General features: G+C 50.3%; 1 protein-coding gene and 1 long non-coding RNA gene across 2 annotated transcripts; one reads left to right on the top strand and one right to left on the bottom strand.

Moving 5' to 3' along the window:
• The first annotated feature begins 964 nt into the window (after window positions 1–964).
• On the top strand, window positions 965–22179 carry LOC120900340. Its single transcript, XM_040307203.1, has 4 exons — window positions 965–3298; window positions 19636–19894; window positions 19980–20185; window positions 20256–22179. Exons 1-4 carry the CDS (start codon window positions 3133–3135, stop codon window positions 21269–21271), a joined length of 1647 nt encoding a protein of 548 aa, XP_040163137.1. The 5' UTR covers window positions 965–3132; the 3' UTR covers window positions 21272–22179.
• A 146-nt stretch (window positions 22180–22325) lies between these two features.
• On the bottom strand, window positions 22326–24142 carry LOC120900345. Its single transcript, XR_005739187.1, has 2 exons — window positions 24028–24142; window positions 22326–23932 (listed from the first exon to the last, which is right to left on the bottom strand). It is a non-coding gene; the product is annotated as an uncharacterized LOC120900345 (long non-coding RNA).
• Between the last annotated feature and the right edge of the window lie 22 nt (window positions 24143–24164).

Raw genomic sequence — 24164 nt, forward strand, 5'->3', positions numbered from 1 at the left:
GCTCGCCGCTGTGGCTTGGGAGATTCGATTTCCAATATTTGGTGTCCTTCAGCGATGGGGAAAAAAAAGATACATATTTCGTGTCGTAAAAATAACGATGTATGCGTACGGTGGAGCAAGTGAGCAATACTCACGATCAGTACAAACCCAACAAAAGGCATGATCGTGTGGATAATTATGACATCACTTCATGAAGTGGGTCAGAAGTGTGTTTATTCTCTGTCTAAAAAGACAAGGACGAGACAGCATTTCCATTGCTTGTGAGAGAAGAAGCAATATTAATTGAAATGTTCGCGCTTTACCATAAGCGAACTGAGAGGAAATAAGTTTCCGGATATTGTCCATCGGTGTTGTTTTCTCCTTTTTTTGTATCGCGCGAGTTAAATGAAAACAAATACTAAATATACTCGTGCGCACCGGAGCAATCTAGCGTGAAAAATGTCTAATAGTATGGCGTCTGTTAAACGGGCGCTGGTGTGTTGTGGAAAACGCTTACCTCTTGGGGTATTTACTTTCCTCACTATCATCCGTCCTGGGTTTACATTGAACACTATCGTCGAGTTGGGCGGGTGGGTGGGTTCGAATCACTGCTAAGGGAAAGCTTCCAAGCTCCAAGCATTGGCGAGGTTGGTTGCTGCAGATAGGGCTGCAGAAAATTGCAATATGATGGATTAATTAAATTTTACGTTCTATTTAATGTTACGCTTGTGCCTTTGATGCTTCTTCGGTGTGGTGCGGGGGAGCTCTGCCATCGGATTGGTGGTGAATGCAATATTTAATGGTATCGCAAAAGGTGGAAAAATGAAAGTTTCACCTTCACTTGGTGCTGTTTTTTTGGGCAACACATGTTTGTAAATATCCCTCAAAAGTTGACAAAACGATGTATAATGTAACTCTCTGTGTGATAAATAATACGCCTTTCTTTGCTTATCGCTGGAAAGTATTCATACAACATTTATTAAAACATTTTCTCTCGGTTTTATACAAGCGAGATGACTCTTGAGTGATTTTCTTTTGAAGAAAATTGCTCGCATTGTAAATACCTTGGCCCATCGTTTGCGCTTCTTTATTGTATCTTTCTCTCTCCGTACTACCAACAGTTGACTGGGTGCACTTAGAGCACAAAGAATATCTTACAGCAATCACGCTGTAATCGATCCGCCCGATCGCCCGAGCTGAAGATGATACGATGAAGGCGGGAAGAGGGCATCAGGGTTAATATCATATCAATCAAAGCATACAGACACTGGACAGAGCAACAAGAATAACATTGACCACCGCAGCAGGGAATGGACGCCCATCAGCTTAGAAGCGTATCTTCTATGATGGTTGGAGGATCGATTCCGCGCTTCTCCCGCCGTTGCTGGTCCGCCACGAATGAGTGAGCCCGATTGCGTAAAAGGAAACAGAAAAACCCATTCTGCCATTAGTAGTCTTTACGGGGTGGAAAAATGCCTTTGTGATTGGTTGTGATTTGCGAGCGATTGTTTGTCAATAAGGTGGTCATATTTAAGTGGAGGAAGTGCGTAATGCATTTTCAATTAATAACTGTTTCAATTAATATAACTTACCGCAGTGTAGAGCCAAGAGCGCCGAATGGACTTTTGGGGCAGAAAAACTTTCAATACCGCCGAATGGAAGTGCTTAACATGAAAGCAGAGATGAAAACAAACTATGAAAAACATGCAGCAAAAGGTACAAACGATGCAAACGTATGAGATATGAGAGAAAACTGAACGGAAAGCGGAGAGAAGCGAAGGAAAGAACAAAACAGATTTGAGCAAGAGCGGGAGAAAATGGCCCCACACTGGCGCACTGGGAAAAGTGAGAAAACGGAGAAAAACGCGCACGCAACTCTCGACGGAAGTGAACCTGATGGGTGCGCTCGCGCGCGCGCGCGCACTCACGCCCGTGGTCTACACGCGAGGTCTGCGCAGCTGCGCGAGTTAGTTGCAATATGAGCGTTCGTTCGAACGGTTCCCGTACAGTTCGCTTCGATCGCTGAAAACTGCTGCCGATAGCCGGACTACACAGCTCTAACGGCTCTCGCGCTGCTTCTCGCCGTCGTCGTCCTCCTAGGTCGTCTCGTGTTCGGTCGCGTTTGTTCACCGGGCAAGTCAAAGTCACGCGCTACACAGGCCAGGCGACAGCGACCAGAAGAGAACGCCAACCACCAACACAGCGCATCAGCAGCATCGGGCGAACGAACGACGGGAGCAATTTGTTTGCTGACAGCCTTCTTGGCCAGTGTTCTTGGTTGGAGTGGCGCGGTGTATCAGTTGTGCCACCCCGAAGATCCCGATACACCCCCGGGGGCCGATTGGAGCAGCAGAAGAGGTGCTTCTTGATCCATGGAAATCGTCTCCCTTTCGCTGGGTTGGTTTTCCTTCTTTACGGTCAATTCTGCACCGCGAGGCAGTGCTTGAACGTTAGAGGTACGCGAAGACGCGAAGCAAAGCGGGCGAAGAAGTGGAACAGTTCGATTACTGATTACCGGTCGCTTGTTCTGTTCCCATCTTTGGGGTTCGTTGCGTATACCACCGTTGAAGTCGTTTGTGTTCTGTTCGTTCGGGCGCCCGCGTGGAAGCAGTTCGTTTGGGAGCGCAAAACGGAAGCCAGCGTGCGGTGGCTTCAGTGTATGCGTCGTGTCGTGATTATGTGTGAAACGCTAGAATAGAAAAGTCCCCCCCCCCTCTTGTGTGTGTGTTGATTCGTTCTTTTGTTTTGTGGCATCGAGATCGCCAAGAAAAGGTATGAAAATCGGTGTGTCCAGTCGATGCGGATCATAATCGAGTCCATTGAACAGTGCAGTGTGTGTGTGTGTGTGTGTGTTTGTGTGTGATTTGTTGACTCGTTGCGTGTTTGTGAAGTTGCGGCCGGTATATCTGCACTTGACCCGTTAGACAAGAATCTCGTCACGTTGCGACCACATTGCGATGGGCAGCATCAGTACAGCATCAACGGCAGCGATCTAAACAGGACCAGCTAGACAAGACAAGTGTGTGTGTCCCGCTGGGGGAGTTAAAGTGCAATCACACGCCCCCTCTACCGCCAGTCATCCATTGACACAGATCGCTCGGGAGTACAGAGAAGTGTTTTGTTAGTGAAGTTGTGTGTGTGTTGAGCCCCAAAATGTTGTTCTACGCGGAGTGGCAGAGCATCGACAGGAAGCAGCGGAGCTCGCATCGACGCAGCAGCACCACGGTGAGTTCGGCGGCCGTCAGCCTACTGCTGGCCGCTCTGGCATTGCTAGCAACTCGGGCAACAGTTTCCGGTCAAGAGGACTCTCAAGGTTTCGGTAAGTACCTAACCTCAATTTAGCCCTTCAGCAGATCAGTACGGTTTTTCTTTATATTCTGGGTGCTCCATTGTGTCAGAGGGGGAAGCCCTTGAAAATGTTGGAGTTCATATGAAGCATTTTTTTTTTCGATTAGCGCACAATACCTTGTTGTGTGGAATGAATCTACGGTGAGTCATTAGCTACTTTGTGCTATTATGATCGAGGGCAAACACAAAAGAGGGGTGTGCGGGGTATGGAGAGTGGAAATGCAAAGCTTTTAATTTGGGGCTCGAGGTAAAAGCCAAACTATCCATATGAGGCAAGTAATTCGCTGCTCGATACGGTATAATCATGTCCGAACCAAATAAAAAAAGGGATCTAATGATTGTGATTTTCCATTAAGCTCATCTTTTGGGATGATGATTAAGGGAAGATCGGGCAAATGTAATAGGAAATGGTTATTACGTATCAAACAGATTCATTTTCCAATTTTCCCAGCCAGAAAGGGATCTGAAATAACGGATTGTGACAGAGGTTTGGGGCGTTTGAGGAGAATGTTTCGCTTAACTTTTAAATAAATTTAGAACCTATCTTTCACTTTAATCGCCCGCCCGGAGGACACCGCGGTGTCATTTTACGGAAAGATTCTTTCTGGCCGTTGCGAATGACCTCAAAAGCGGAGCGTGTCGCTTCCTAGCCAACTCATTGCATAAAATTCTGACCATTGCCATTGTGTGTCTCGTCGTCGCTCAGTGTCACAATTAGCGGACAACAATGCGCTAATGCACACGTAGCCAAGGGGCAGGGGGGGAGAGTAGAGAATCGTTCTTCTTTCCTTCCGGTCCGGTCGGTTTTTGGGGGGTGGTGCGTGGAATTAATCGGATCGGGCGGACCTCTTTCGGGGAGGGGGTTTGTTTTTGGTGCCATTATTCTCGGACGACCTTTGCCTCTTCCTTTTGTGTTTCCGCTTTGTTTCCCAGCTGCGTCCGGGTGAAATGTTCTCAGCCTTTTATGCTGGCCTTCCCGGCCGGGGGCTGATGGGTTGGAATGCATCGTCATTAGTCTTTCACAATGGCGATGGCCTTTTGCTTTGGGGAAAAATTCTACTCGCTTGAAGCATCGCCAGCAACCTCCGTTAGATGGCGGACACGGAAAACGGAACTGTGTGCCTTTTTCCACCCGTAGCACCCGTGCCACACCATGGTGTGCATGAATTACGCCCGCTGGGATTGGTTTTAAGCAGAGCGGCAATTATGATAGGAAAAATTAATTCAAATTAGATATTCTCTCCAGCTTGAAGAGCGACAGAGTGAGTGTGAGCGAGTGGGAATAGGAATAGTGAGTGGTTCATTGAGGGTTGCTTTTCCACTCGATTTACGCAAAATTCTTACCGAAGCGTGTCGGTGCGTATGTGTAACATCAAAAAGTGTAAATGCTAATCGGAAGAAAGTCCACCAAGATGTACCAAACGCCCGAGGAAAAGTCTTCCGGAATGAAATGCAAATCGATGATTTGGGGTATGGAAATTTACGATCTTCAGCGCTCCGACCGATCGTCCCAAGACGTGTGTTGTTCATTCGACTGTGCCTGAAAAGAGGGAGAGAGGGAGGAAAATGAATCAATCAAAACTTCACACCTGACTGCATTAAAATCTCCTCCCATGGGGTGGAATGGTAATGCTCTATGCGTAGAAAAGCAGGACGAAAAGGGGTTGGGGATGGTGAAAAGATTTCATTTGCTTAAAAAATCAACGCTATATCTGGCTTTTGCTGTTTTACATTTTGTGGGCATTTTTTCCTCGCCCTATACCCGGTGTTGCATCGACGCACCGCAAAAGCTCTAAATTCATTGAACACGTAATGTGCGCTGAAAAAAAAAAAAGAACCGACCTTGTTGTGAACGGTCCGCGGATCCACCAATGAATCCCCAAAACAAGCCGTGAAGCCCACACACTTCCACATTTAATCTGGAATGCGGTACGCTGCTGCGCGTATTACGTGTCCATTCCCTTCCGTTCTCGGTTCACAGTTAGTTAGATCTCGGCGAGCATCTCGGGTGGCGCTCGCGCTGTGGTGCTGTGGTAGGAAGAAATAATTTGTCGTAATTATACACACCTTCTCACATCAACACCCATCCCTCGGCCTCGGTCGCTAACGGATCGCACTAGTTGTGGGATGCTTTTGGGCCCATGGCCAGGTTTGGTTTTGTTTCCCAAATTCAATTTTCATCAGTGCTCCAGTGTTTGAAGCCGAGTGTAAAAGAAAAGAAAATTGGGAGGCTGGCAAAAGACGGGCAAAGAAGCACATTGTTGCAGCAACAAAAGGGCGGCAGGGGTTTGGTGGCGTGTTTTAATACCAACGGGACTAAAGGGGAACTGTTTCACACGCCGTTTAATTACCGAAAACCCGAGCGCAGATAAACAATCACGATCAAGCTGGAGAACAGAACACTGTAGTTGGGGGGGTTGTGTGGCTCTCGATCTTCTTCTAACGGTTCGCCGATCAAGCGACCCGAGCGCACGGATGGTGCTCAGAACGATTCTTTCCATTCCACGAAACGTTTCCGAAGGGTTGTTGTTCATTTAAATGAACACTTTATGCTGATTTTTTATGCCCACTCAAGTGATCGATCGATCGGTAGCTATTCCAGCTCAATCAAAAGCTCCCTTTGGCTCCATCTCTCTCTCTCTCACATCACAGCTGGTCAAAAAGGCAATTCGCGCGTGCGTCTGATTTTGTAATTTTCTTTTCGCTATACCCTCCTCTCCCCGCCAACAGGGAATGATCGTTTCCTACTCCGTTCCAACTGTGTATTTCGCTGATGATTGCACATGCTCCTCTCGCGTGCGCGTGGTGGAAATACGCAATCGGGAGAGCAACGGCGGCGGCTAGATTTGGGTTAGTAATTACGCAAAATAGGTCTTGTTTGGTAGGGAATAACAGAAGCGTACACGTACAGTAACAGAAGCTTTTACGTGTTTGCGTTTGTGTGTACCCTTTTACCCTCCCGGGCCGGTCTAATGAAAACTCGTGCAGATTCCGCCCGCCATCCCGCCGTCCCCAAAAAACTGAGGCAAAGGGTGCAATTGGGAAAGGGGCATTGTAGTAGAGCATTGTGTTGTGTTCATTAGTTTCCCGGCGTTGTAAAGAGAGAGAGAGAGATAGGAGAGTAGAGCTGGTACGGTAGCGTGCTGCTGGGATGATGATTTGTCTTGCCAAATTTGCCGTAAATTGCAAGTGCCGTAACCAAACAACGTGTGGCGGTGGTGGCGGTGGCAAAGATGTCTTGTTTTTCTCCTACCGCCGCTTGCGTTGCTTTAAAGTGGTCATTCCGGTTGTGTTCGGGGCGGCAAGGGTTGGGATGGGTTACGCAAATTAGCTTTCGTTACGTTGCGGAGTCTCATTCTGACAGTTCCCTTTTTTGCACAAATTCCCCGTTGTGTCGTGACCTGCGGGACGGTGTCGCGCCGCACCGTGCACGTTATTATTACTGCCGAGAGCTTTGCGGTACTGTTTGCGCGAACGGCTGCGCAAGCGAGAGAACGTTTCATCCGATGCCATGCTGGTGGTGGTGGTAGTTGATGATGCATTTACATGCCGTTTGCGGTTGCGTAACCGCAATTATGCGCAAGTTGCTCTCTACCGTGCGCAGCACACACATATCCCGTACGCACCGGGCTAATGATGGTGTGATTGTGCATGGCAGGTACATGTTTGCTTATGGGCACATGGTTCTGATTCAGTCAACGAACCCGGGGGAGGTGTGGGGGGGTGGCTCGGCACGCAGAACACAAAAGCCACCCCACCCGTTAGTAGCTGTGTAGTTGTGGTTTGAGACGGGGGGAGGACAGAACAATAATGATTACCATCGCACAGCGCAGCGACACAAAGCTTTGCACTTGGCACTCTTGGTACTTCTGGTGTCTTCTGCTGTAGGGCCTTTCGCCTGAAATCTGTGTCTAATTGCCCGATGAACATTTACATTTGGAAAAAGAGCATCGTTATGCATTTGAAATCAAACCGTGCGTGCCGATGTGGCGTTTCTCGCGATAGAAATGGTTCCTTTCTTCAAAGCTGCCAGTGGCAAAAGAACGGTTATGGTTGAGATAGAATGGGGGCGGCCTCTCCTCGTCTAACTCATAAACATCATGCCCGTTGTGGGGGAGTGGTGACCGTCATGTGCAGAAACTTGTTCCATTGCCTGCAGAGTGAAGGGGAAGGCTCACAGATTAGCAACGGAACCGAGGCCGAGAAGCGGTCACCATCTCTGGACCTTTTGGCTGATGGCAATTTAACACGGACGCTCTCAATCGCTGCTCCCTCCCGGCACAGTTTGGGTCCCCTTTTTTGCATGCTGTCTGTACTGTGTGTGTGTGGGACAGGTAGTTTGAAAAGCCCAACTCGCGTGGTGTTATCTTGCCTCGAAAGCATGCGCGTGTTTTATCTTTTCAAGTACTTCGTTCTTTGCCACCAAACTACTGACACACACACACACCCTTCAACCGGAGTGGGATGGATGACTCCTGGCATGCAACGGTATCCGAGTTACCGCCACACATACACACACACGCTGTATGGCATTCGACACGCATGAGGCAAATTGAATTCTTCGCCCTTTCCATCGCCCGCGCGAAAGGGCGGAAGAAAAGCAGCACACACAAGATCACGATCGTGTAACCACACTTGAGAAGGCTGGCTTCTTCACCACGGTGGTTCCCTTTTTGTCGTGCGATCTCGCCGGGCACCTACGACGGGGCGGAAAATGGGAAATCTTTGGTCGAACTATTTGTGGCACACAATGGGATGTTAAGGAAGCAGAGGGAGGGAGTTGTGGGAGGAAGGGGAAAGTATGTTACAATAGCGCCATTGCGCAACGCACCAATGTTTCCAACCCCGTCCCGGCTGGAACAAACTCAATTATCCGCAATTAGCCGCTGCACGACGTCACCTGATGTGCAGTGGTGCGTCTTTCGTGCGTTTCTTTCCGTGCATTGGAGAAGAGGCCCAGTGCCCAAGTCTTGTTTGGTGTGTTGGGCGGGGACAAGTGGACCAAGGCGACAAACTGCACAAACACTCTGATGCGGGGGTAAGTGTGACAGATTACAGTTATTAGTCCACTGGCCGTCACTCGCAGGGTGTCCTCTCTAATTGCAAACCTGTGTGTGGACTGTCCGGCCCCTCCGCATTCGCAGTCCGTCTGTTTGGTTTCATGATGGATGGCAGCTGCATTTGCTGAAACCGATGCAACAGGGCCGTGTGTGTTTGCCCTGTTTACTTTACCCGTAATGATGTTTGATTTATCTGGTACTTCTTGGGAAGCTGTCGACTTAGTTCGTTGTAGCAAACACGATCCAGGTCAGGGAAGTCTTGCGCTCGTCGTCGTGTTTATTGAACTGACGAATTGGTTCTCATACTGCAAATGGCAAACTAAATTTGCACCGAAACTCCCCAAACGCAATACACACACACACTAATGGTCGTTGGGCTTAGTGAAAATGACAACCCCTTTCGCTGTGGTTTTAAGGTGACCCACAAAGAAAGCAATCAGTAGTACACAAAGCAGTACTCTCTCGCGGTAATCGTAATGGCGTGAAAGGTGTGTGTGTGTGCGACACAATGAGCTCATCATGTGACGGTTCTGTACCGCCACCATTCGAGGGGAGTTTGTTTTCACCCCAAAGTGTAAGAAAGCAAGGATAAACACTGTGGAGAAAGGCGTGACGGTAAAAGCGTTCCCTTCTGCAGCACGAATTGTAGTTCAATTTTTCGGTTAATCAACGTCCTTCGTGGCCACCGTCTACCACCTATCCCTCCTCTGTGCGGGACACGGCTGGACACGACTGTGGAAGACCCCGTGACCAATTCGGCGATTCACTTCCTCCGACGCGATACAAAGCGGGCGGAGGAATCATCTAATCGTTCACCTTCCCGCCGCAGACAGGAGTCGTTAAGCGTAAACGTCGGCTACGGCTATCGATCTTTAATGTCGCAGTCTGGTTTCTTTTTTTGACTACACGGTTCTACTACCGATCATTGCCCTGGTACGTTAAATGGTGCAATTTTCGTTGCTCGGTACCTTTTTGGTTGGGGGGCCGAAGTACTTGCCGTCGATGAGTCGTTTCCTTTTCATGCCCGATCGCACATCGGCACCCTCTTCGCTTCTTTATTGATGGGCTCGATCGACCGTCCGATGAGAATGGTATTTTGCTGTTATAATTAAAACCAATACCAAATACCACCCCTCGGGGGGGCCGAGGTAATACCAACTCTAAAATTTGGACGGGAGTGTGTGGTGTGGTACCGGTTCTCTGAAGACGGTGTTCGTGAGTTCGGGGCAAACACTTCTTTTTTCCCTACCAGACCGGACCGGTATTCGCTTCCTTCGCACACACTGTTTTTGGCACGTTTTGATCGAAAATCTCCACTAATGGGGCCTCATTTTCTCATCTTTTGAAATCGTTTACCTCGCTCCCGAGTCCGCTGCTCTCGAAGCCGCAGTCAGCCAGTGATGGGAAATGGGAGTCCACATGTGAGTGACGAACCTGTCCCGATCGATGCGAGTTGGGTGGGAAGCTGGTGGAGCCAAAGATGATTGGTTCGAGATGGGTTTATGTGTGCGTGTGTGTGGTTGTTTGCTGACGAAGACCTATTTCCTGGCGGTGGCCGCGTTTAAGCCTTTAGAAGCGACGCGCGATTTATGTTCTCCACTCCCAGGCTGCCGTTTGTGCGAAAGACACCACCACCACACCGTCGAAGCGTTTATCTAGCGACCCGCATTCTGTGCGCTTCTGTGCGGCCCATTGGAGGATATGCAAATGTGTGGTGACCACACACAAGAGGGAGGTAGTTAAACACAGCAGAGAGAGAGAAACAGAGGCTGTAAGATATGGAAATTGTGTTGGTTATTGGTTTCGGGCAATTATTTCGGAGCAGTTCAATAACTTGTGGCATATATTTTCGCACGTTTGGGTCAACGAACGTGCGAAGAACTTGGGGGGAGGGTTGTGTGGTTTCAAATGGTGAGAGAACCGCCCAGTGGAAATGAAACGATATGGCCTCCGCCTCCCAGTAATTGATGCCAGGCGTTTGCTGCCTGCGCCGTGTGCCGGAAGTTGCTGTCTCTTGCGTGTACTTTTCTTATGTCTGTTTCGTCCGATCCGCTGCTAAACGAGCAAAAGATCACATCGGATCAATCCTAACGTCCAGGGTAGCGTACGCGCGATCGTTTGCTGTTCTTCATTTCCGCAGAACGATTGGCGATCTTGGCGGACGGCGGTGATGAAGTGCTCATGATGGCGCACCGGCGATCACGTTTAACCGATCATAAAACGAGCAAGACGAGCCACTGCCGCCGCCGCCGCTGCGTCCCGGGAAAACCTGCGCTACCCGCGGGGACTCATTACCGGCGTCGGTTGCCCGCGCTGCAGCTATTCTGTGCTGGGTTTCGCTTTTCATCGTGTAATTTGAAGCGATACGATCACTTCACCGATCTCCATGGTCGGTAAATCCTCGGTGAGCACATAAAGCAGAACAACAGCCGCAGCAGCAGCAGCCCCCAACAGCTGGAGTGGAGTAGGTGCTGAAGCATGCTCTCGAAAGCACTCGACCACAGCAGATGGCAATGGCACTGACTGACGGACTGACTGAATGTCGAGGGGATGGAGGGGGTGCTGGAAAAACACGGATGAATCGGGTGTGAAAATCTTGCCAACCACCCATTGGCAACCACACACACACACACACATATACAGACAGAGACATGTCAAACAAAGCGCACACAACTCTTTGGGAAATGCATAAACCCTCGTGCAATCCAATGAACTCTCTTCTATTCCTCTGTTTCCCCACTGCGTTCTTTTTTCTTATTATACTGGCAAAGGTGGGTGATTTTTGGCGCAAGCAGAACCACCTCGCCAAACCCCCCTCTCCCCCACCAAATGCCACGGATCATGCACGGTCAGTTGCGATGCTCACGCGCGCCACACACGCCGCTCTGCTGCGGTGAAGCAATAAACTTTGGCGAGCATAATTGTGTTACGCCACAGCCGCCATCATCCACCACATATGGCCGTGAGAGGAGGAAGGATTGCGTTCTTTGATTGAAGGTTTGGTGTTCTCCTCAATCGCTGGCATGTTGTTGTTTTTCCAGTTTTTCTGCGAGCTCAACCAACCGAGCTCGACGGGGCCGACATCCGAAGAACATTTGTTACGTTTGAAGGAGAAGCGCGATCAGCAAGCAGAAGGTTAAGAACACACGGCTGCACACGGCGGAGGTGTTCTAGCCATCGACCGGAACTGAACAAACTCAACATCGTGTTTCGACGTGAGGCCGTTTCAAATTTGCTCCTTCTTCTCCGCTCCTCGGTCCGTGTGAAGCTTGGGTAAGGTTTCGGATTAATGCTCCAACCTCAACGGCTCATGCTGTCTGACTATTTTCTCCCATCGTTTGAGAAAGCACTGAGGGCCACTGAGTGAGAACATTCGAGCGATCGTTCAAGGTGTATGCGGTTGAGTAATGGCTTGCTAGGGCCTGAATATCTCATGTTCCGAATCTGACAGCTGGAAAGACAGTTTGACAGAGGGCTAGATTTGTAACCGACGCTCGTAATCGTGCACTGTGTGAATTTGTGTCCCAAAAACGAAAGAATAGATCTGCTCCAACCGGGTTTTGAAAGCGAGATTGTTGTGGGGAATTAGAACTGATCAGTGCGACATAATTTTAAAAATGGTAGAAAGTATATCGGATCCCCTTTTTTCCCCCAAACGTCCCATCCCAACGTTACGGAGTTAGCGTGCACTGTCCAAAAACCAGCAGAGCGAGTCCCACTGTCGTGTGTGGCGGTCATGATTTACAGGAAACCTCGTTTCTACAGAACCGGAAAAATAGAGATATCATCCGGGCGAGCGGTTGTCCGAGCGAGCGGTTTTAAAGCAGCAAAGGAGTGTCCGGGGAGTGTGTCATCCTGATCGTATCACTCGCGAGTAACCGTTTCGTAAAATACCACGAACATATACCAGGTCCCAGGTGTTCCTCCCTTCCACACGCGCACAGGCATTGCCTGATTCGATTACGGGAATACGCATCCATTACCATCCATTATGCTGTCCGGTGACGTTTGGCGCGGCTGACTGTGCACGGCAGATATCGGGGTGATCGCATGCATGATGATGGGGGGGGGGGGGAAGCATGCGTTTGTTTTTCCGCCCATAAAGATCGCAAAGTCCCACAGGGGGCAGGGGGGGGGGGAATTGGCTCTCTTACTCCTCTTTTCGCTTAAAAGAATGAAGTTTAATTAAAATTCAACAGAGAAACAGCCAGCAGGCGAAAAAAGACGAGATCGAGGATTATAGTCCTGGAAAGTCTGGAACTGGTTGGCAGAACTGGAAAGCAGCTCCACACACAAACACACGTACACTTCCAGTACTGCACTTTGTGGTCTGTGGATCTACGATCGTATTGGCCCATTGGCGCGCGATGCACACATGCAAACTCTGTTGTGACTTGTGACAAACGCGTCGTTCTTCCAATCGGAAAACCCATCGGCTCTAATCGTATTGGCGCGGTTGGCCATTACTTGCGCTCTCGCGGGTCTGTCACGAGCTGGATGTGACATGCAAACTCGGCGAAAAGGGCAGAGAGGGGCCGAAGCCGCCCGCCGTCCAAAAAGCTCCAGCAAACGCGCCTTCGCGTGGTTGGTAAAACATGGGTTGGAATAAAATAAAAATTTACACGCCATCGCATATCGGATTGCTGCAGCGTCGTCCGTGTAAGGTTGGTTGGTCCACCATTTCCATCAAACCAGTTTGTGCTTCGGTGCTCCACTCGAGAGCGGAAGAAAGAGAGTGAAAAGGGTCTCGTCGTCGCTGTGTGTGATTGACCTGCTTGAAGCAATGGTTTATCCTTCGTGGCGGGGAGGTGCACGAGGCTCTGCGGCCCTGACCGTGGCTAAGGCAAAGGCGTGTACGACACGGCCACGGCCATACATAATACATCAATTAATTATAGCAGTCGCAGCAAGGCAAGGTAACACTCCACCACACGCCGCGCCTTTCGCTTCGTTTTCACGCACGTGTTCCGGCGGCCAGCAGGGTGCGCTCCACTGGACATTGTAGAAGGGGCATAGGGAAAGTGTGTGTGTGTGTGTGTGTGTGATGGGATACTGGGAAATTGGAACAGTGGTCGTTAAAATTGAGATCAGTTCAGGCGGGAGGAGTCTCCAGAACTGGGACCAACGTGGTAAAAGTGTATTCTGTGCGACAGAGTGGCCTCCGCTCTAGACTTGAGAGAAAGAGCTTGATGACAACTCTTGGGTGGAAAGTGGAAACAAACAGAAAAGTATGAATAAATGAGAGCTGTGCATTAGCGGCATTATACCCTCCCAAAAACAAAACAATCCAACGCCGTGTTTGTTGGTTTTGGAGCCATCAACCATCCTACGCGCACAGTAAATGAGGTTGACGCGTCGTTTACCCAGATCTGCTGAGAATGATCTCTCCACAGCGATGATGATCGCGTCACAGACTGTTGGATGCATGGATGGTAATCTCTGCATGTAATTGTATTATCGCGAGCACTCTGCACTCCATCGTTGGTAGTCATCGTCTGCTGATTCTGTGCGCGAGATCTCCATCCATTCGTCTCTTATCATATCGCAGAGCTCAGAGATCGCACAGTAAACGACGCGAAACGGCACGAGGAGGCGGGTGGGAGTAATTGTGCATGCTAAAACTATGCTCTCCAACGGGTAGAAAGGGCAGAACAGAACATCCCCTTGTTGGGCAACGCGCAACGTTAATGACCCTACCTACCACCCTGGAGGTCTGCTGCAAGCACACGGGAGATGCACAGTTACAGTTTGTTGCCCATCGGTTCAAACGTAATGCAGTGCAGAGGGGTGTCCGCTTTGTTAGACGAATTGGGTCGGATGCTACCACCTTCCCGCAGGAATACCTCGCGGTGGTTGGGTAGAAGACAAAGTGATGACGATAGAAAGCGAATCAGGTAACAAGAAGCACGCTGTTTGGGGTCTGGGTCCCCCCGCAGTGTTCTGGTGTATCAAAATGGTCGTTACTATCGTCATTAGAGTCACGGCGACGATCGGATCCAGTTCGTTGACGTAAGACACTGTTGGACGTGCGTAAGGCGCGCGCGTTGACGTGTCGGAGGGTGAACTCGTTGCATTATGTATAAACCTTGCGTGGCTTCCGCTTTTTGGGTTTGTAATTAAATCACACAGCCCGGTACCGCACACCCGGACTTGAGGCCTTCTTCAGCTCGTTTGCGCGCTGGATGCGGGTTTCGCCTTCCAATCTCCGGCCACCATGTCCAATCTCCATTGACAGCCGAATTTTATAAATTTGGCAGTTTTACACGCTTGCGCTGCTCGGGGAGGTTGATTTACGAGAGCTTTTTGCCGAGTCCAACGCCAGGTCAAAGCCCGCCTTTTCTTGGTTGCTTACTCACGCGGTTATAATAAACTAGCTACACGTAACAAACGCTGCTCCAATATCCATTCATGGCGTTGTTATGTGCTTTATTTACGGCTTTGTTTTGCTACTGTTGGTACATCTTTCCTTTTTTTATGCACTTCCCCTCCCATGATCATGTTGCTTCATCGGCGAGAAAGTCGTTAAAACAGACATCATTTAGCATACAGCCTACGACGGCTGAGTGCAATGATCCATCCGTACGAACGACCGCCCAAAAGACTCCACCAACCACGGCGCATGGTGATGGTTCAATAAATCTACGCAACAATCGTTCCACTCTCACAAACTCCAACCAACAACTGGTTCTCCGAACTGGTGTGAAGTTAGTCCACAAGTTAGACAAACGGTAGCATTCTCTCGAAGGGCCGCCGCCGCCGCGATCGGGCATAATTAGCATTCGATTGTTACAGCGCCAGCAGGGACCTCCCACGAACGTGCTGGGGCGACGAGGGCAAGCCGGGTCTGAAATATATGCACCCAACAGAACAATGCATCGGAAAGAAAGGCGGAGAGATGCGCCAAAACAATGCAGCAGGCGTCCGGGAAAGTGCATAAAGTAAATGCCACCGAGTGGAGGTAGAGATGCAACCGTTGCAATTGCAGATACCACGTTTCCAGATGCAATATCTCTAGGATGGCGCATTCAGTTGCTAAGAATGATGGACAGCACGACAGGCCGTCCCGCTCTGCCGCGCTCGCCCCCCCAAGAATGCTTCCGAAATGGACCAATTTCGGTGTGCCCTTAGGGGATCCTTTCCCAGAGCGCGCGAGTCGAGTGCATTGAAATCTCTCCCACAATGGGAATATAAATAATGTACTACGACGACACGACCCACGACCACTTCCAGTGGGCTTTTGCGAAGGCACAATACCGAATTCGTGGTGTGGGCGCTTTGATCTTTTTGGAGCGAATTGTTCCCCGTGGACATGAGTACCCAATTCCCCCTCTGTGACGACGAGCCTTCAGGCGGGAAGCATCTTCGTGTGTGACGTGAGGGGGGGGGGGGGGCTTTCAAAACGTCGATTTTCAAACGACGAGGCTGGGAAAATGTTCACTCTGCTTCACCCTCTGCTCGGCCTGCTTGTTGCTGTAGACACGTTGATTAATGGTTTCGTCACTAGAGCACGGAGGGAAGGAGAAAGGCCATTCCAAGACAGTGCTGGTCGACGGGTAGTCTAATGAGATGCACTCTCAACCTCAATTTCCACGTCGGAGCTGTGTACTGCCTACGGTTTGGGTGCTAATGCCCGTCCCGAGCCGGGTGAACCTTTAACCTGTGGCCACCAAGGAGCTTTGCTGCATCTTCTGGAAACGCGCTGGAGCAACTCACACGAAATGAATAGCATCTTTTTGGTGTTGCCTGTGTTGCTCCTGCTAAGCTCCTCTAAGACAGAGAAGCGAGATGAGTGGTTGGAGGGAGTCGGTCCACGCTCTTGCCCAGTTTTGCTTGCCACCGCCGTTCGCAAATGCACACGCGCACACACACCACACAGCTGCAGATATAGGTTAATGTTACTAATTGAGTCGTTCCTGCCCTGGCGTACGTACCGACCGGTAGCTGTAGTAGTGGTGGTGGCCCACCACGTGCGGCGGGCGGCCAACTATCCCGGGCCGCCGTGGGTCGAGCCTGCAACGTGCCCTGAATAATCTTCCAAGCTGAGCCTGATCTGGTTGGCTGGATAGGCCTGGCTGGCTGGTACCGGTCGGAAGCCAGTTCTCTCGTCCACGGAAACGGGTCAACCGGAGTCCAACCGGAGCCGCGCCGCCGAGGAGCGTTTTGGCTTGTCAGAAAGGAAATGTCAAAGTGCTCGAACGATCACCGACACGTTTGAACCGTTCATAATGAGGTAAATAGGTTCGCGCAGGTTTTGCTCTGCCTGGTCTGGCAGGATTTGTTCGTCCACCTCATCGAGCGTCATCCTTTAGCGGTTGGTGGGTAACAGTTTCCAATAATTCCTGCCCTCTTTAAACCGCTCGACAATGAATCAGTGCTCTATTTGCTGGGAAGTTTATGAACAAAAAAAAAAAAAAACACACGATTCGCGCAAATCATCAGCACGATCGACCATCCTCTTGCGGCGCCTAGATTCGGTGAAAGTGTTCCAAGGGCAGGGGCCGTCTTATCAAAAGATCAGCCTGTACTTTACCTTTCAGCCGCCTAAATTTCCACCCAACCAACGATTGTGTCGGACGGGGCCGGCACATCTTGTTTGCAAACGACGGGGTAGGCGGTGGGCGGCTCAATCATCTTTTTGTATCTCGGTTGGCCTCCTCGCGGCCCATTGGCAGCGGCGCCTCTGTTTGTTCTTTTTCGGTAAGGTTTCTCCTGCGAGCGTCTTCCCCGAAGTAGGCGAAGTAGGTCGCAGTAGGGCTGTGCAATCTGTTTTTACCTCTCGGTTGCCTTTATCGAGTAGCCATTTTTGTTTGGAATCAGCTCGCGAAATCGAGTCGCCTATCGCATCCTTCCTCCCAGCCCTAAATCCGAACAGACCCAATCAATCTCGTTGTGGGAAAAGGTGATCTCGTGATGTGAAGACAGGCCGTCGTCGCCATCGTTTTGCAGTAAAAAGGTGGTTATGAATCGCGTGGCGGCTCTTTTGTTGGTTGCGACAAAAGGTTGCGTTTAACCTCTTTCTAATGAATCACATCCGCGGAGGACGCCCGATAATGGTCACCCCGAAAAAGGCCGCTGACATCGATCTCCGGGCTAAGTGGGGAGATGAGTTTGGGAGTCTCTCCACTAATAAGCGGAAACGATATCGGTTACAGAAGATGGATGGCGGTGGCCGCTAAACTAAAACCGCACATCGTGGGGACACGAGGGCTGCTGACCAGGTGAGTTTTAGGTGACTGACACACTAAAAGCAGAATTGATGATGATGATGATGATGAAAAAAAATGGCAATCAACACCTCCCACCACCCGGAGGAAAGAGGAACATGCGTGTGTGGAGTGTGTGGATATTACTACTAATGGGAAATTGGCACTTTGTGGCCGGTAAAGCACGTGGGAACCGATAGAAAAGGGCGTACCCCCGGGGGGTCCAGTAGATCGATCCAACGAAAGTGAGGAAATTTGATGGTTAATTGAAGTGCGCCTATGTGTGTGTGTAGATGGAGGCTTTCTTTTGGGAACATTGGAACAGCTCGCCACGCCACCGTCTACCGGCCTACTGCCCTCTCCGTGAGCGCTACTTCTAAGCAGTGAAACCTGCGCAGGAGATGCTATGTCTGTCGGTTTGGCTCGGAATTCGGAAGCTAAAGTATGTTTCACGGTCTCTGTGGATTGCGGTTGTATTACACACACACACTTCTCGTCCGGCCGCGACTCGTCCGCCAAGAGACGCATGTGGTGTGGTGGATGTTTTCTCCCCAAACACCGTTTCAGACCTTTTTCGTTGTTAACTAATAAGGGCGAAATGTTACATTGTTGTGTTGTGTGTACGCGTGCTATCGTAATGGATGATCGTGTGATCTTTTCTGGAGCTCACGGGCTGCATGTGCTTTTAAGGGCACAAAGTGGAATATAATGCGCCTTCGTCTCGCGAACACGAACACGGAACATTATCCACCTGTCGACGTCCTCCCACGACGGGATGATGCCACCAGTCACGGGATTCTATTGTTGTTGTTTGCTTCTGCGATCAAGCGCTAACGGGTGTACGTTGTGCCCAAGGTCATTATGCGATTGAAGCCATTAGGGTCTGCTGAGAAGTATGTAAAGCCCGGACCAAAAGTGTGTCAGTATGCTAAACAGACACAGGGCTAAGGCTGCTGGGGCGGGAGTTCCCCAGGGATTGAAACAACGGCTGCGCATGAGTGATGAGCAGCAGCGTGTGTTTGTTCTTTGTTAGATCATAAAGAAGATGAATGAGTGGCAGTGAGCCCTGTAATTAGATGGGCACATAGAATCACAAACGATCTGGATCATTTGCTCGGGCCACACACACACACACACTATTCCGAGCGACAATGGCTTAGTGAAAAGACCACACTGCAATTGACCCCAACCTCAATGCCTGATGTATTCCCTGATCGATCGATAACGAACCTCCTGTGGACTGGCAAATGGGTTGGATGGCTGTTTGTAGATCTTAATTTTCTCCCAGCTGTACCGGTGAGGCCAAAACCGGTTGTCGATTTATCGTCGGCGAATAAGTTGGGTCAATCCGCTGCAAAAAACAGCAACATACACTGTATGACCCTGCCTGTATATAAAGCGCCATAGAAGATATCTCCCAGTGAAGATCTCTTGAGGATGGAGTAGAGAAGATCTTTGGAGCCTGATTTGATCCGATCGTTAGATTTGATCGGTAATTTGCAGTCGATCCTGTGCCGTGTGTTTCGTCGTTGATCGTCTCGTTTGCATATTCGTTTTGTTGCTTTAAGGTTCCCCTTGGGACAACTATTCCGTCCGAGTTTGTGTCCAGAGTAAGACTTGCTGTTCCTCCTCCTATAAATCTCGTGTTTTGCGCGCGTCGATCGATCGCCTACAGTTCGAGCGTGGGGAGCGGGTCGTAATCATAATGCTTTATTGGTTGGGTAGTGGAAATTGAACGGGATGATGGGCTGTTTTGTTTGTTTGGGGTTTGTTCCCCTACACTTCCCTAACACACGCCATAAACCCAGTTTTTTGCGCTCTGTCCCGGTGCCGTTGTCATAAAGTTCACAAATGGGTCAGTGCCCGGATTTTAGGCCCGAGGCACGTGTGTGTTCGTGTGTGTAATAAATGGAACGCAAAATGTGTGTGTGTCCGTCCAAAATCATTCTCTTGTTGATGCTTTATTGTCCGCCAGATTTCACACCTGTCCACCAACGAAATGGTGCCGTAACTAATGCCCTCTTCTTTCGCTGTGTTTCTTCCAGAGATTCGATCACTGTCCGGCGAACCGGACTACAAATCGGTGAACCTTACCTGGGAGGTGGAAAGCGTACACGGCACGGATGACGCAGCGGACGGACGTCGGCCAGCAGGGTATAAGGGACGCTCGGCAAAGCTGACCTCCTCCCCAGCGGGCGTGGCGCGTGCTCCCCGATCGTTCAATGTGTTCTACTGCGAGCTGCAAAACTGGGGACCGCATCGCTGCAGGTCGAAGATCGTGAAGGATGAGTCGGGTGATAGTGGGTAAGTGGGAAGGAATAGAATAGGGGGGACACTTGCAGGAGAGAGGATGCTTACCACGACGTTGTTCGATGTGTGTTACTTTTAGGAACAGCAAGCAGTACTCACTGTTGGTGAAAAACCTCCGCATGGCGACGAAGTACTCGTTCCACGTGAAACCGCAGACGAAAAAGAGCGACCAGCGTGCCAGTGGCCGGGCGGACGAGGGCGGGCAGGAGCAGGAGGAGCAAAACGCTTCCTCCACCGCTGCCGGACACAATCAAGGCCAAACGATCATCATACCAACGAAGGGCTGTAAGTGTTGTGTTTTCGCACACGTTTCTCATTTCGCTAATCGCTCCGTTCCGCGTCCTTTTGCTTTCAGTCTCTGCCCACGCGACACAGTGTTTGCCGCACGCGTCCGAAATTGAGGTGGAAACGGGCCCATACTTTGGTGGGCGCATCGCCGCGGAGAACGGAAACTGTGGCATACAGGGGGACGCATCCAGCCCGCAGGAATCGTACACGATGCGCATCGACCATGAGCAGTGCGGCAGCAAGGTGAGCACGAGGGATCTGACCGTCGAGACGTACATCACGGTGCAGGAGAATCTGGGCATACTGACGCACAGCACGCGTCGGTTCGTCGTTGTGTGCACCTTCCAGCCGGACACACTGACGGTCCGTGCCCGGCTGGCCCTCCCGGGGAAGGGTGGTGCGGCACCGGTGCCATCCTCCGAATGGTGGCCCGCCCAGGGACGCAATGCCCGTGTGCGCCAGTTTAACATGGTGGACAAGAGTGGGCTGGTGCTAAAGGGAGCAACGGGGTCGGAGGATGAGCGGAACGATGTGGCCGAGCAGCTGGAAGAGGACTCGGGTGTTCCGGCAGAGGTGCGAGAGTTGCCCGCGGTTGAAGCCGACAGTCAGAAGAAAGCAAGCAGCGACGAGGAACAGCTGCTGAACGACGTCAAGTCGTCACCGTCGAACTCGCGTGGTACGAAAAGCGCTGAAAACTATGCCCGTTTGCTGAACGAGCAGCAACAGGACGAAGGAACGGGGCTGGTCGACGAGCTGGACGAGTATGGGCAGGAGCTGGCAGAGAATGAAACGGCCGGTGGGGAGGAAGCCGACGAGGAACGTGTGGTTGGTGTCGTTGGATCCCGAACGGTCCCCAGCTCCCAGCGGCGATCGTCGGGAGGCAGTTCCGACTCCTCCGGCGGACCGTTCGATGCAACCGGGCTGCTCATATCCGCCTGCCTTGCTGTGATACTGATCGGAGCGCTCGTGTATCTGCTCCAGCGAGAGTTCAAGAAGCAGCGCATGATCCACCAACATCAGCAGATGGAACGGACAGCGTCCGAGCGTCGGGGAGCGGCAGTGGGAGGCGTCACGATGCAGTAGTAGTAGCGGGGAGGCATCACGATCTTTGACTGAGCTGTTGCAAAAGCAGCCCTCTCTTTCTCTCTTCCGCCTTTCCTCCTTCCTTCTCACTCTCTACATTCCTTACGGTTGGGATTGTCATCTCAACCTTCTCCCTTGCCAACTATGATTTGAGCATAATTATTTATAGTTCGATGTGTCTGTATCAGTGACTGGAATTTAGCGATGTAAGCAATAACAAAAGAAAAACGATACAATTTTAACGAAAACCCAACGACGAATCGAAACGCGGGAAAACACACACACACACATACACTCACAAATGAATCGAGCAATCGAAAAAGAAAATGCACGTGCACACAAACACACACATAGAGAATGAATGCAGCAGCATGAAGAAGAGAAGCCCTAGCAAATAAGGATCGTTTAGTATTAAGAGCAATCAAACACAGAGACACGTAAACAAAACACGTCCCGAAGTGCATCCAATTCCCAGCTGTTTTTTTTGCCATCCAACCTACTCTGCCCTACATGTGCGCTATCTTATGCTTACTCGTTTCCTTTGAAACGCGTGCTGCGTGCGTCTTAAAGGGGGATGCGAACGAGCAATCGACAATGCATCGCCCCTTAGGCTCGACGGACAGCTTACAAACGTTTCAGCGTACGAAAATGACTGAGCATAGAATTAAGCTAACCCAGCTAACCCCCCCCCCCTCCTTAGCTCTTCCCATTAGAATGTTTCCCAATCGTGGCAAACGAAGGAAAGGCAGCGGCCAACCGCTGCTGGAGAGGATTTACTTTAATTATTTTGCTTCTTCACCCACATCTAGCGCGTAAGTGTATCCGGTACGGAATGGAAAGGAAAAGTAACAGAAACAACAAGCAACAACTGTGTCTTTAATAAAGATTTTAACTTACAACGAGCGAAAGGTGGAACGTTTTTTTTTTTTTTGGGGATGAAGAAAGAAATGAGGAGAGACTTGAGAGAAACAGCATTGCGCAGACAAGATTGCCTTTCCTTTGCGCGAAACGTGAAAGTGACAAGAAACTCTCACGTGCAGCATAATAACACGTCTTGAGGGGTGTCAAACCCAATTCCTTGTAGCTCTTTATTTTTGTACTCTTAAAAAATCTTATTGGAACAAAAATAACAGATTACACAGTGTAAGTTTAAATATATAGTTCATTCACCATAACTCTTTTAGCGAAAAAAAAAAAACGACGCAAATAGTTCCCACTTTGATTGAGTTTGACAACCCTGCACATACAGCAGCTGTTGTTTCCCATTACACGCTCTCAATCACTCCCTTCGAACTCTTATCGTACGAAATGAGCACTCTCATCGTGAATCGTTATCAGTGCCGATTTCGAAACGTGAAGTTAAGCTAAATCTGTTTGAAATGCTGCCTTGGCTGATGCTACATGCACCATTTGTTTGGTCACCTTTCGCCCCGTACTATTCGTTTATGTCATTCTGATTACGAGACGTCGTTTATCACGATATGCTGCGCATTCATTCACTGCGCCTTGCCGGTCAAACGTCATTCGCTCTTTCTCGGCCGTAAAGTAGAGTACATTGAGCCGATAAATTGCTCGTGCAGTGTAGTAAGTTGCGATTATTGAAACCGGCAACATGTACTGCTCGTTAGCTGCATGTCTCGGGGTTTACGTGGCTGCCGTATGGTTGTACGAAAACTTCCGCACTCCGGTGCTGCTGGTGCTACAGACCCTCAGGCAGCTGGTGTTCCGACAGAAGCTCTCTCAACGATATGGCCAATGGGCCGGTGAGTTCCGACCGCTTTCCTATGCGTTGGTTTTAAACCAGTGACTCAATCTTCGACTCAATTTTAGTCATCACCGGTGCATCGGACGGCATTGGAAAGGGATACGCACACTACCTCGCGGCGAAAGGTATGGCGTTCGTGCTGGTAGCGCGCAATGCAGCCAAGCTAAACAAGGTAGCCGACGAAATAAGGGCCAAGCACGGTGTGGAGACCAAGGTTCTGGTGGCAGATTTCTCCAAAGGCGCTGAGATCTATCCCCAGCTCGAGAAAGCACTCGTTCCGCTGGATGTTGGCATTTTGGGTAAGTGTCGGCTCCACGCCTCCTTTCCCCTCCCCTTCGCACTGTAACACTCTAATTGGGGTTTGGTTTTGCACAGTCAATAATGTTGGCGTCTCGCACGACACACCGATGTACGTTGACGAGGTGCCGCAGCAGACGCTTTGGGACTTGATCCACGTGAATGTGGCCGCTGCGACGCTGCTCTGCAACATCCTTGCACCCTCCATGAAACGACGGCAGCGGGGTCTCATCATAAACGTGTCCTCGATTGCCTCCGTTGGCCCTTCGCCCTGTATGGCCACGTACGCCGCCTCGAAAGCGTACATGACCAGCTTCTCGATTGCGCTGCGCGACGAGCTGCGACCGTTCGGGGTGGAGGTGCAAACCGTCCGTCCCTCGTTCGTGCACACCAACATGACCGACTTCCTGGTCACGGGCAAGGAGAAATGGAGCAAAAATATGATGGTCCGGGTGGACAACTTTATGGCGTACGCTGGCTGCACGATCGGCAAGGTCGACATGACCAGCGGTCACTGGTCACACGGACTGCAGCTGGCTGGCCTCAGCCTGGTGCCGGAGGTTGTGCGCGTCTACATCTTTGGGCTGATCAACAAGAAGCTGCGCGAACAATTTCATGTAAAAAATAACAACAAAAAGCGTTAGAAACGGTTTGTAAATACAAAGCATCATCAACACCAAATGATTGTACTTACCTCATTTGCATCGCGTGTACAGGGCGCTCCATTCATCCATCGCGATGTCCTTCACCAAACTGAACTGTGTGGCGGCGGCACTGCATTTCCTGCATCCCGGTCAGGTCAAACGCACTGTGAGTGCATCTCAGCGACTG

The sequence above is a fragment of the Anopheles arabiensis genome, chromosome 3 (genome assembly GCF_016920715.1).
Source record: "Anopheles arabiensis isolate DONGOLA chromosome 3, AaraD3, whole genome shotgun sequence".
Lineage (NCBI taxonomy): Eukaryota > Metazoa > Arthropoda > Insecta > Diptera > Culicidae > Anopheles > Anopheles arabiensis.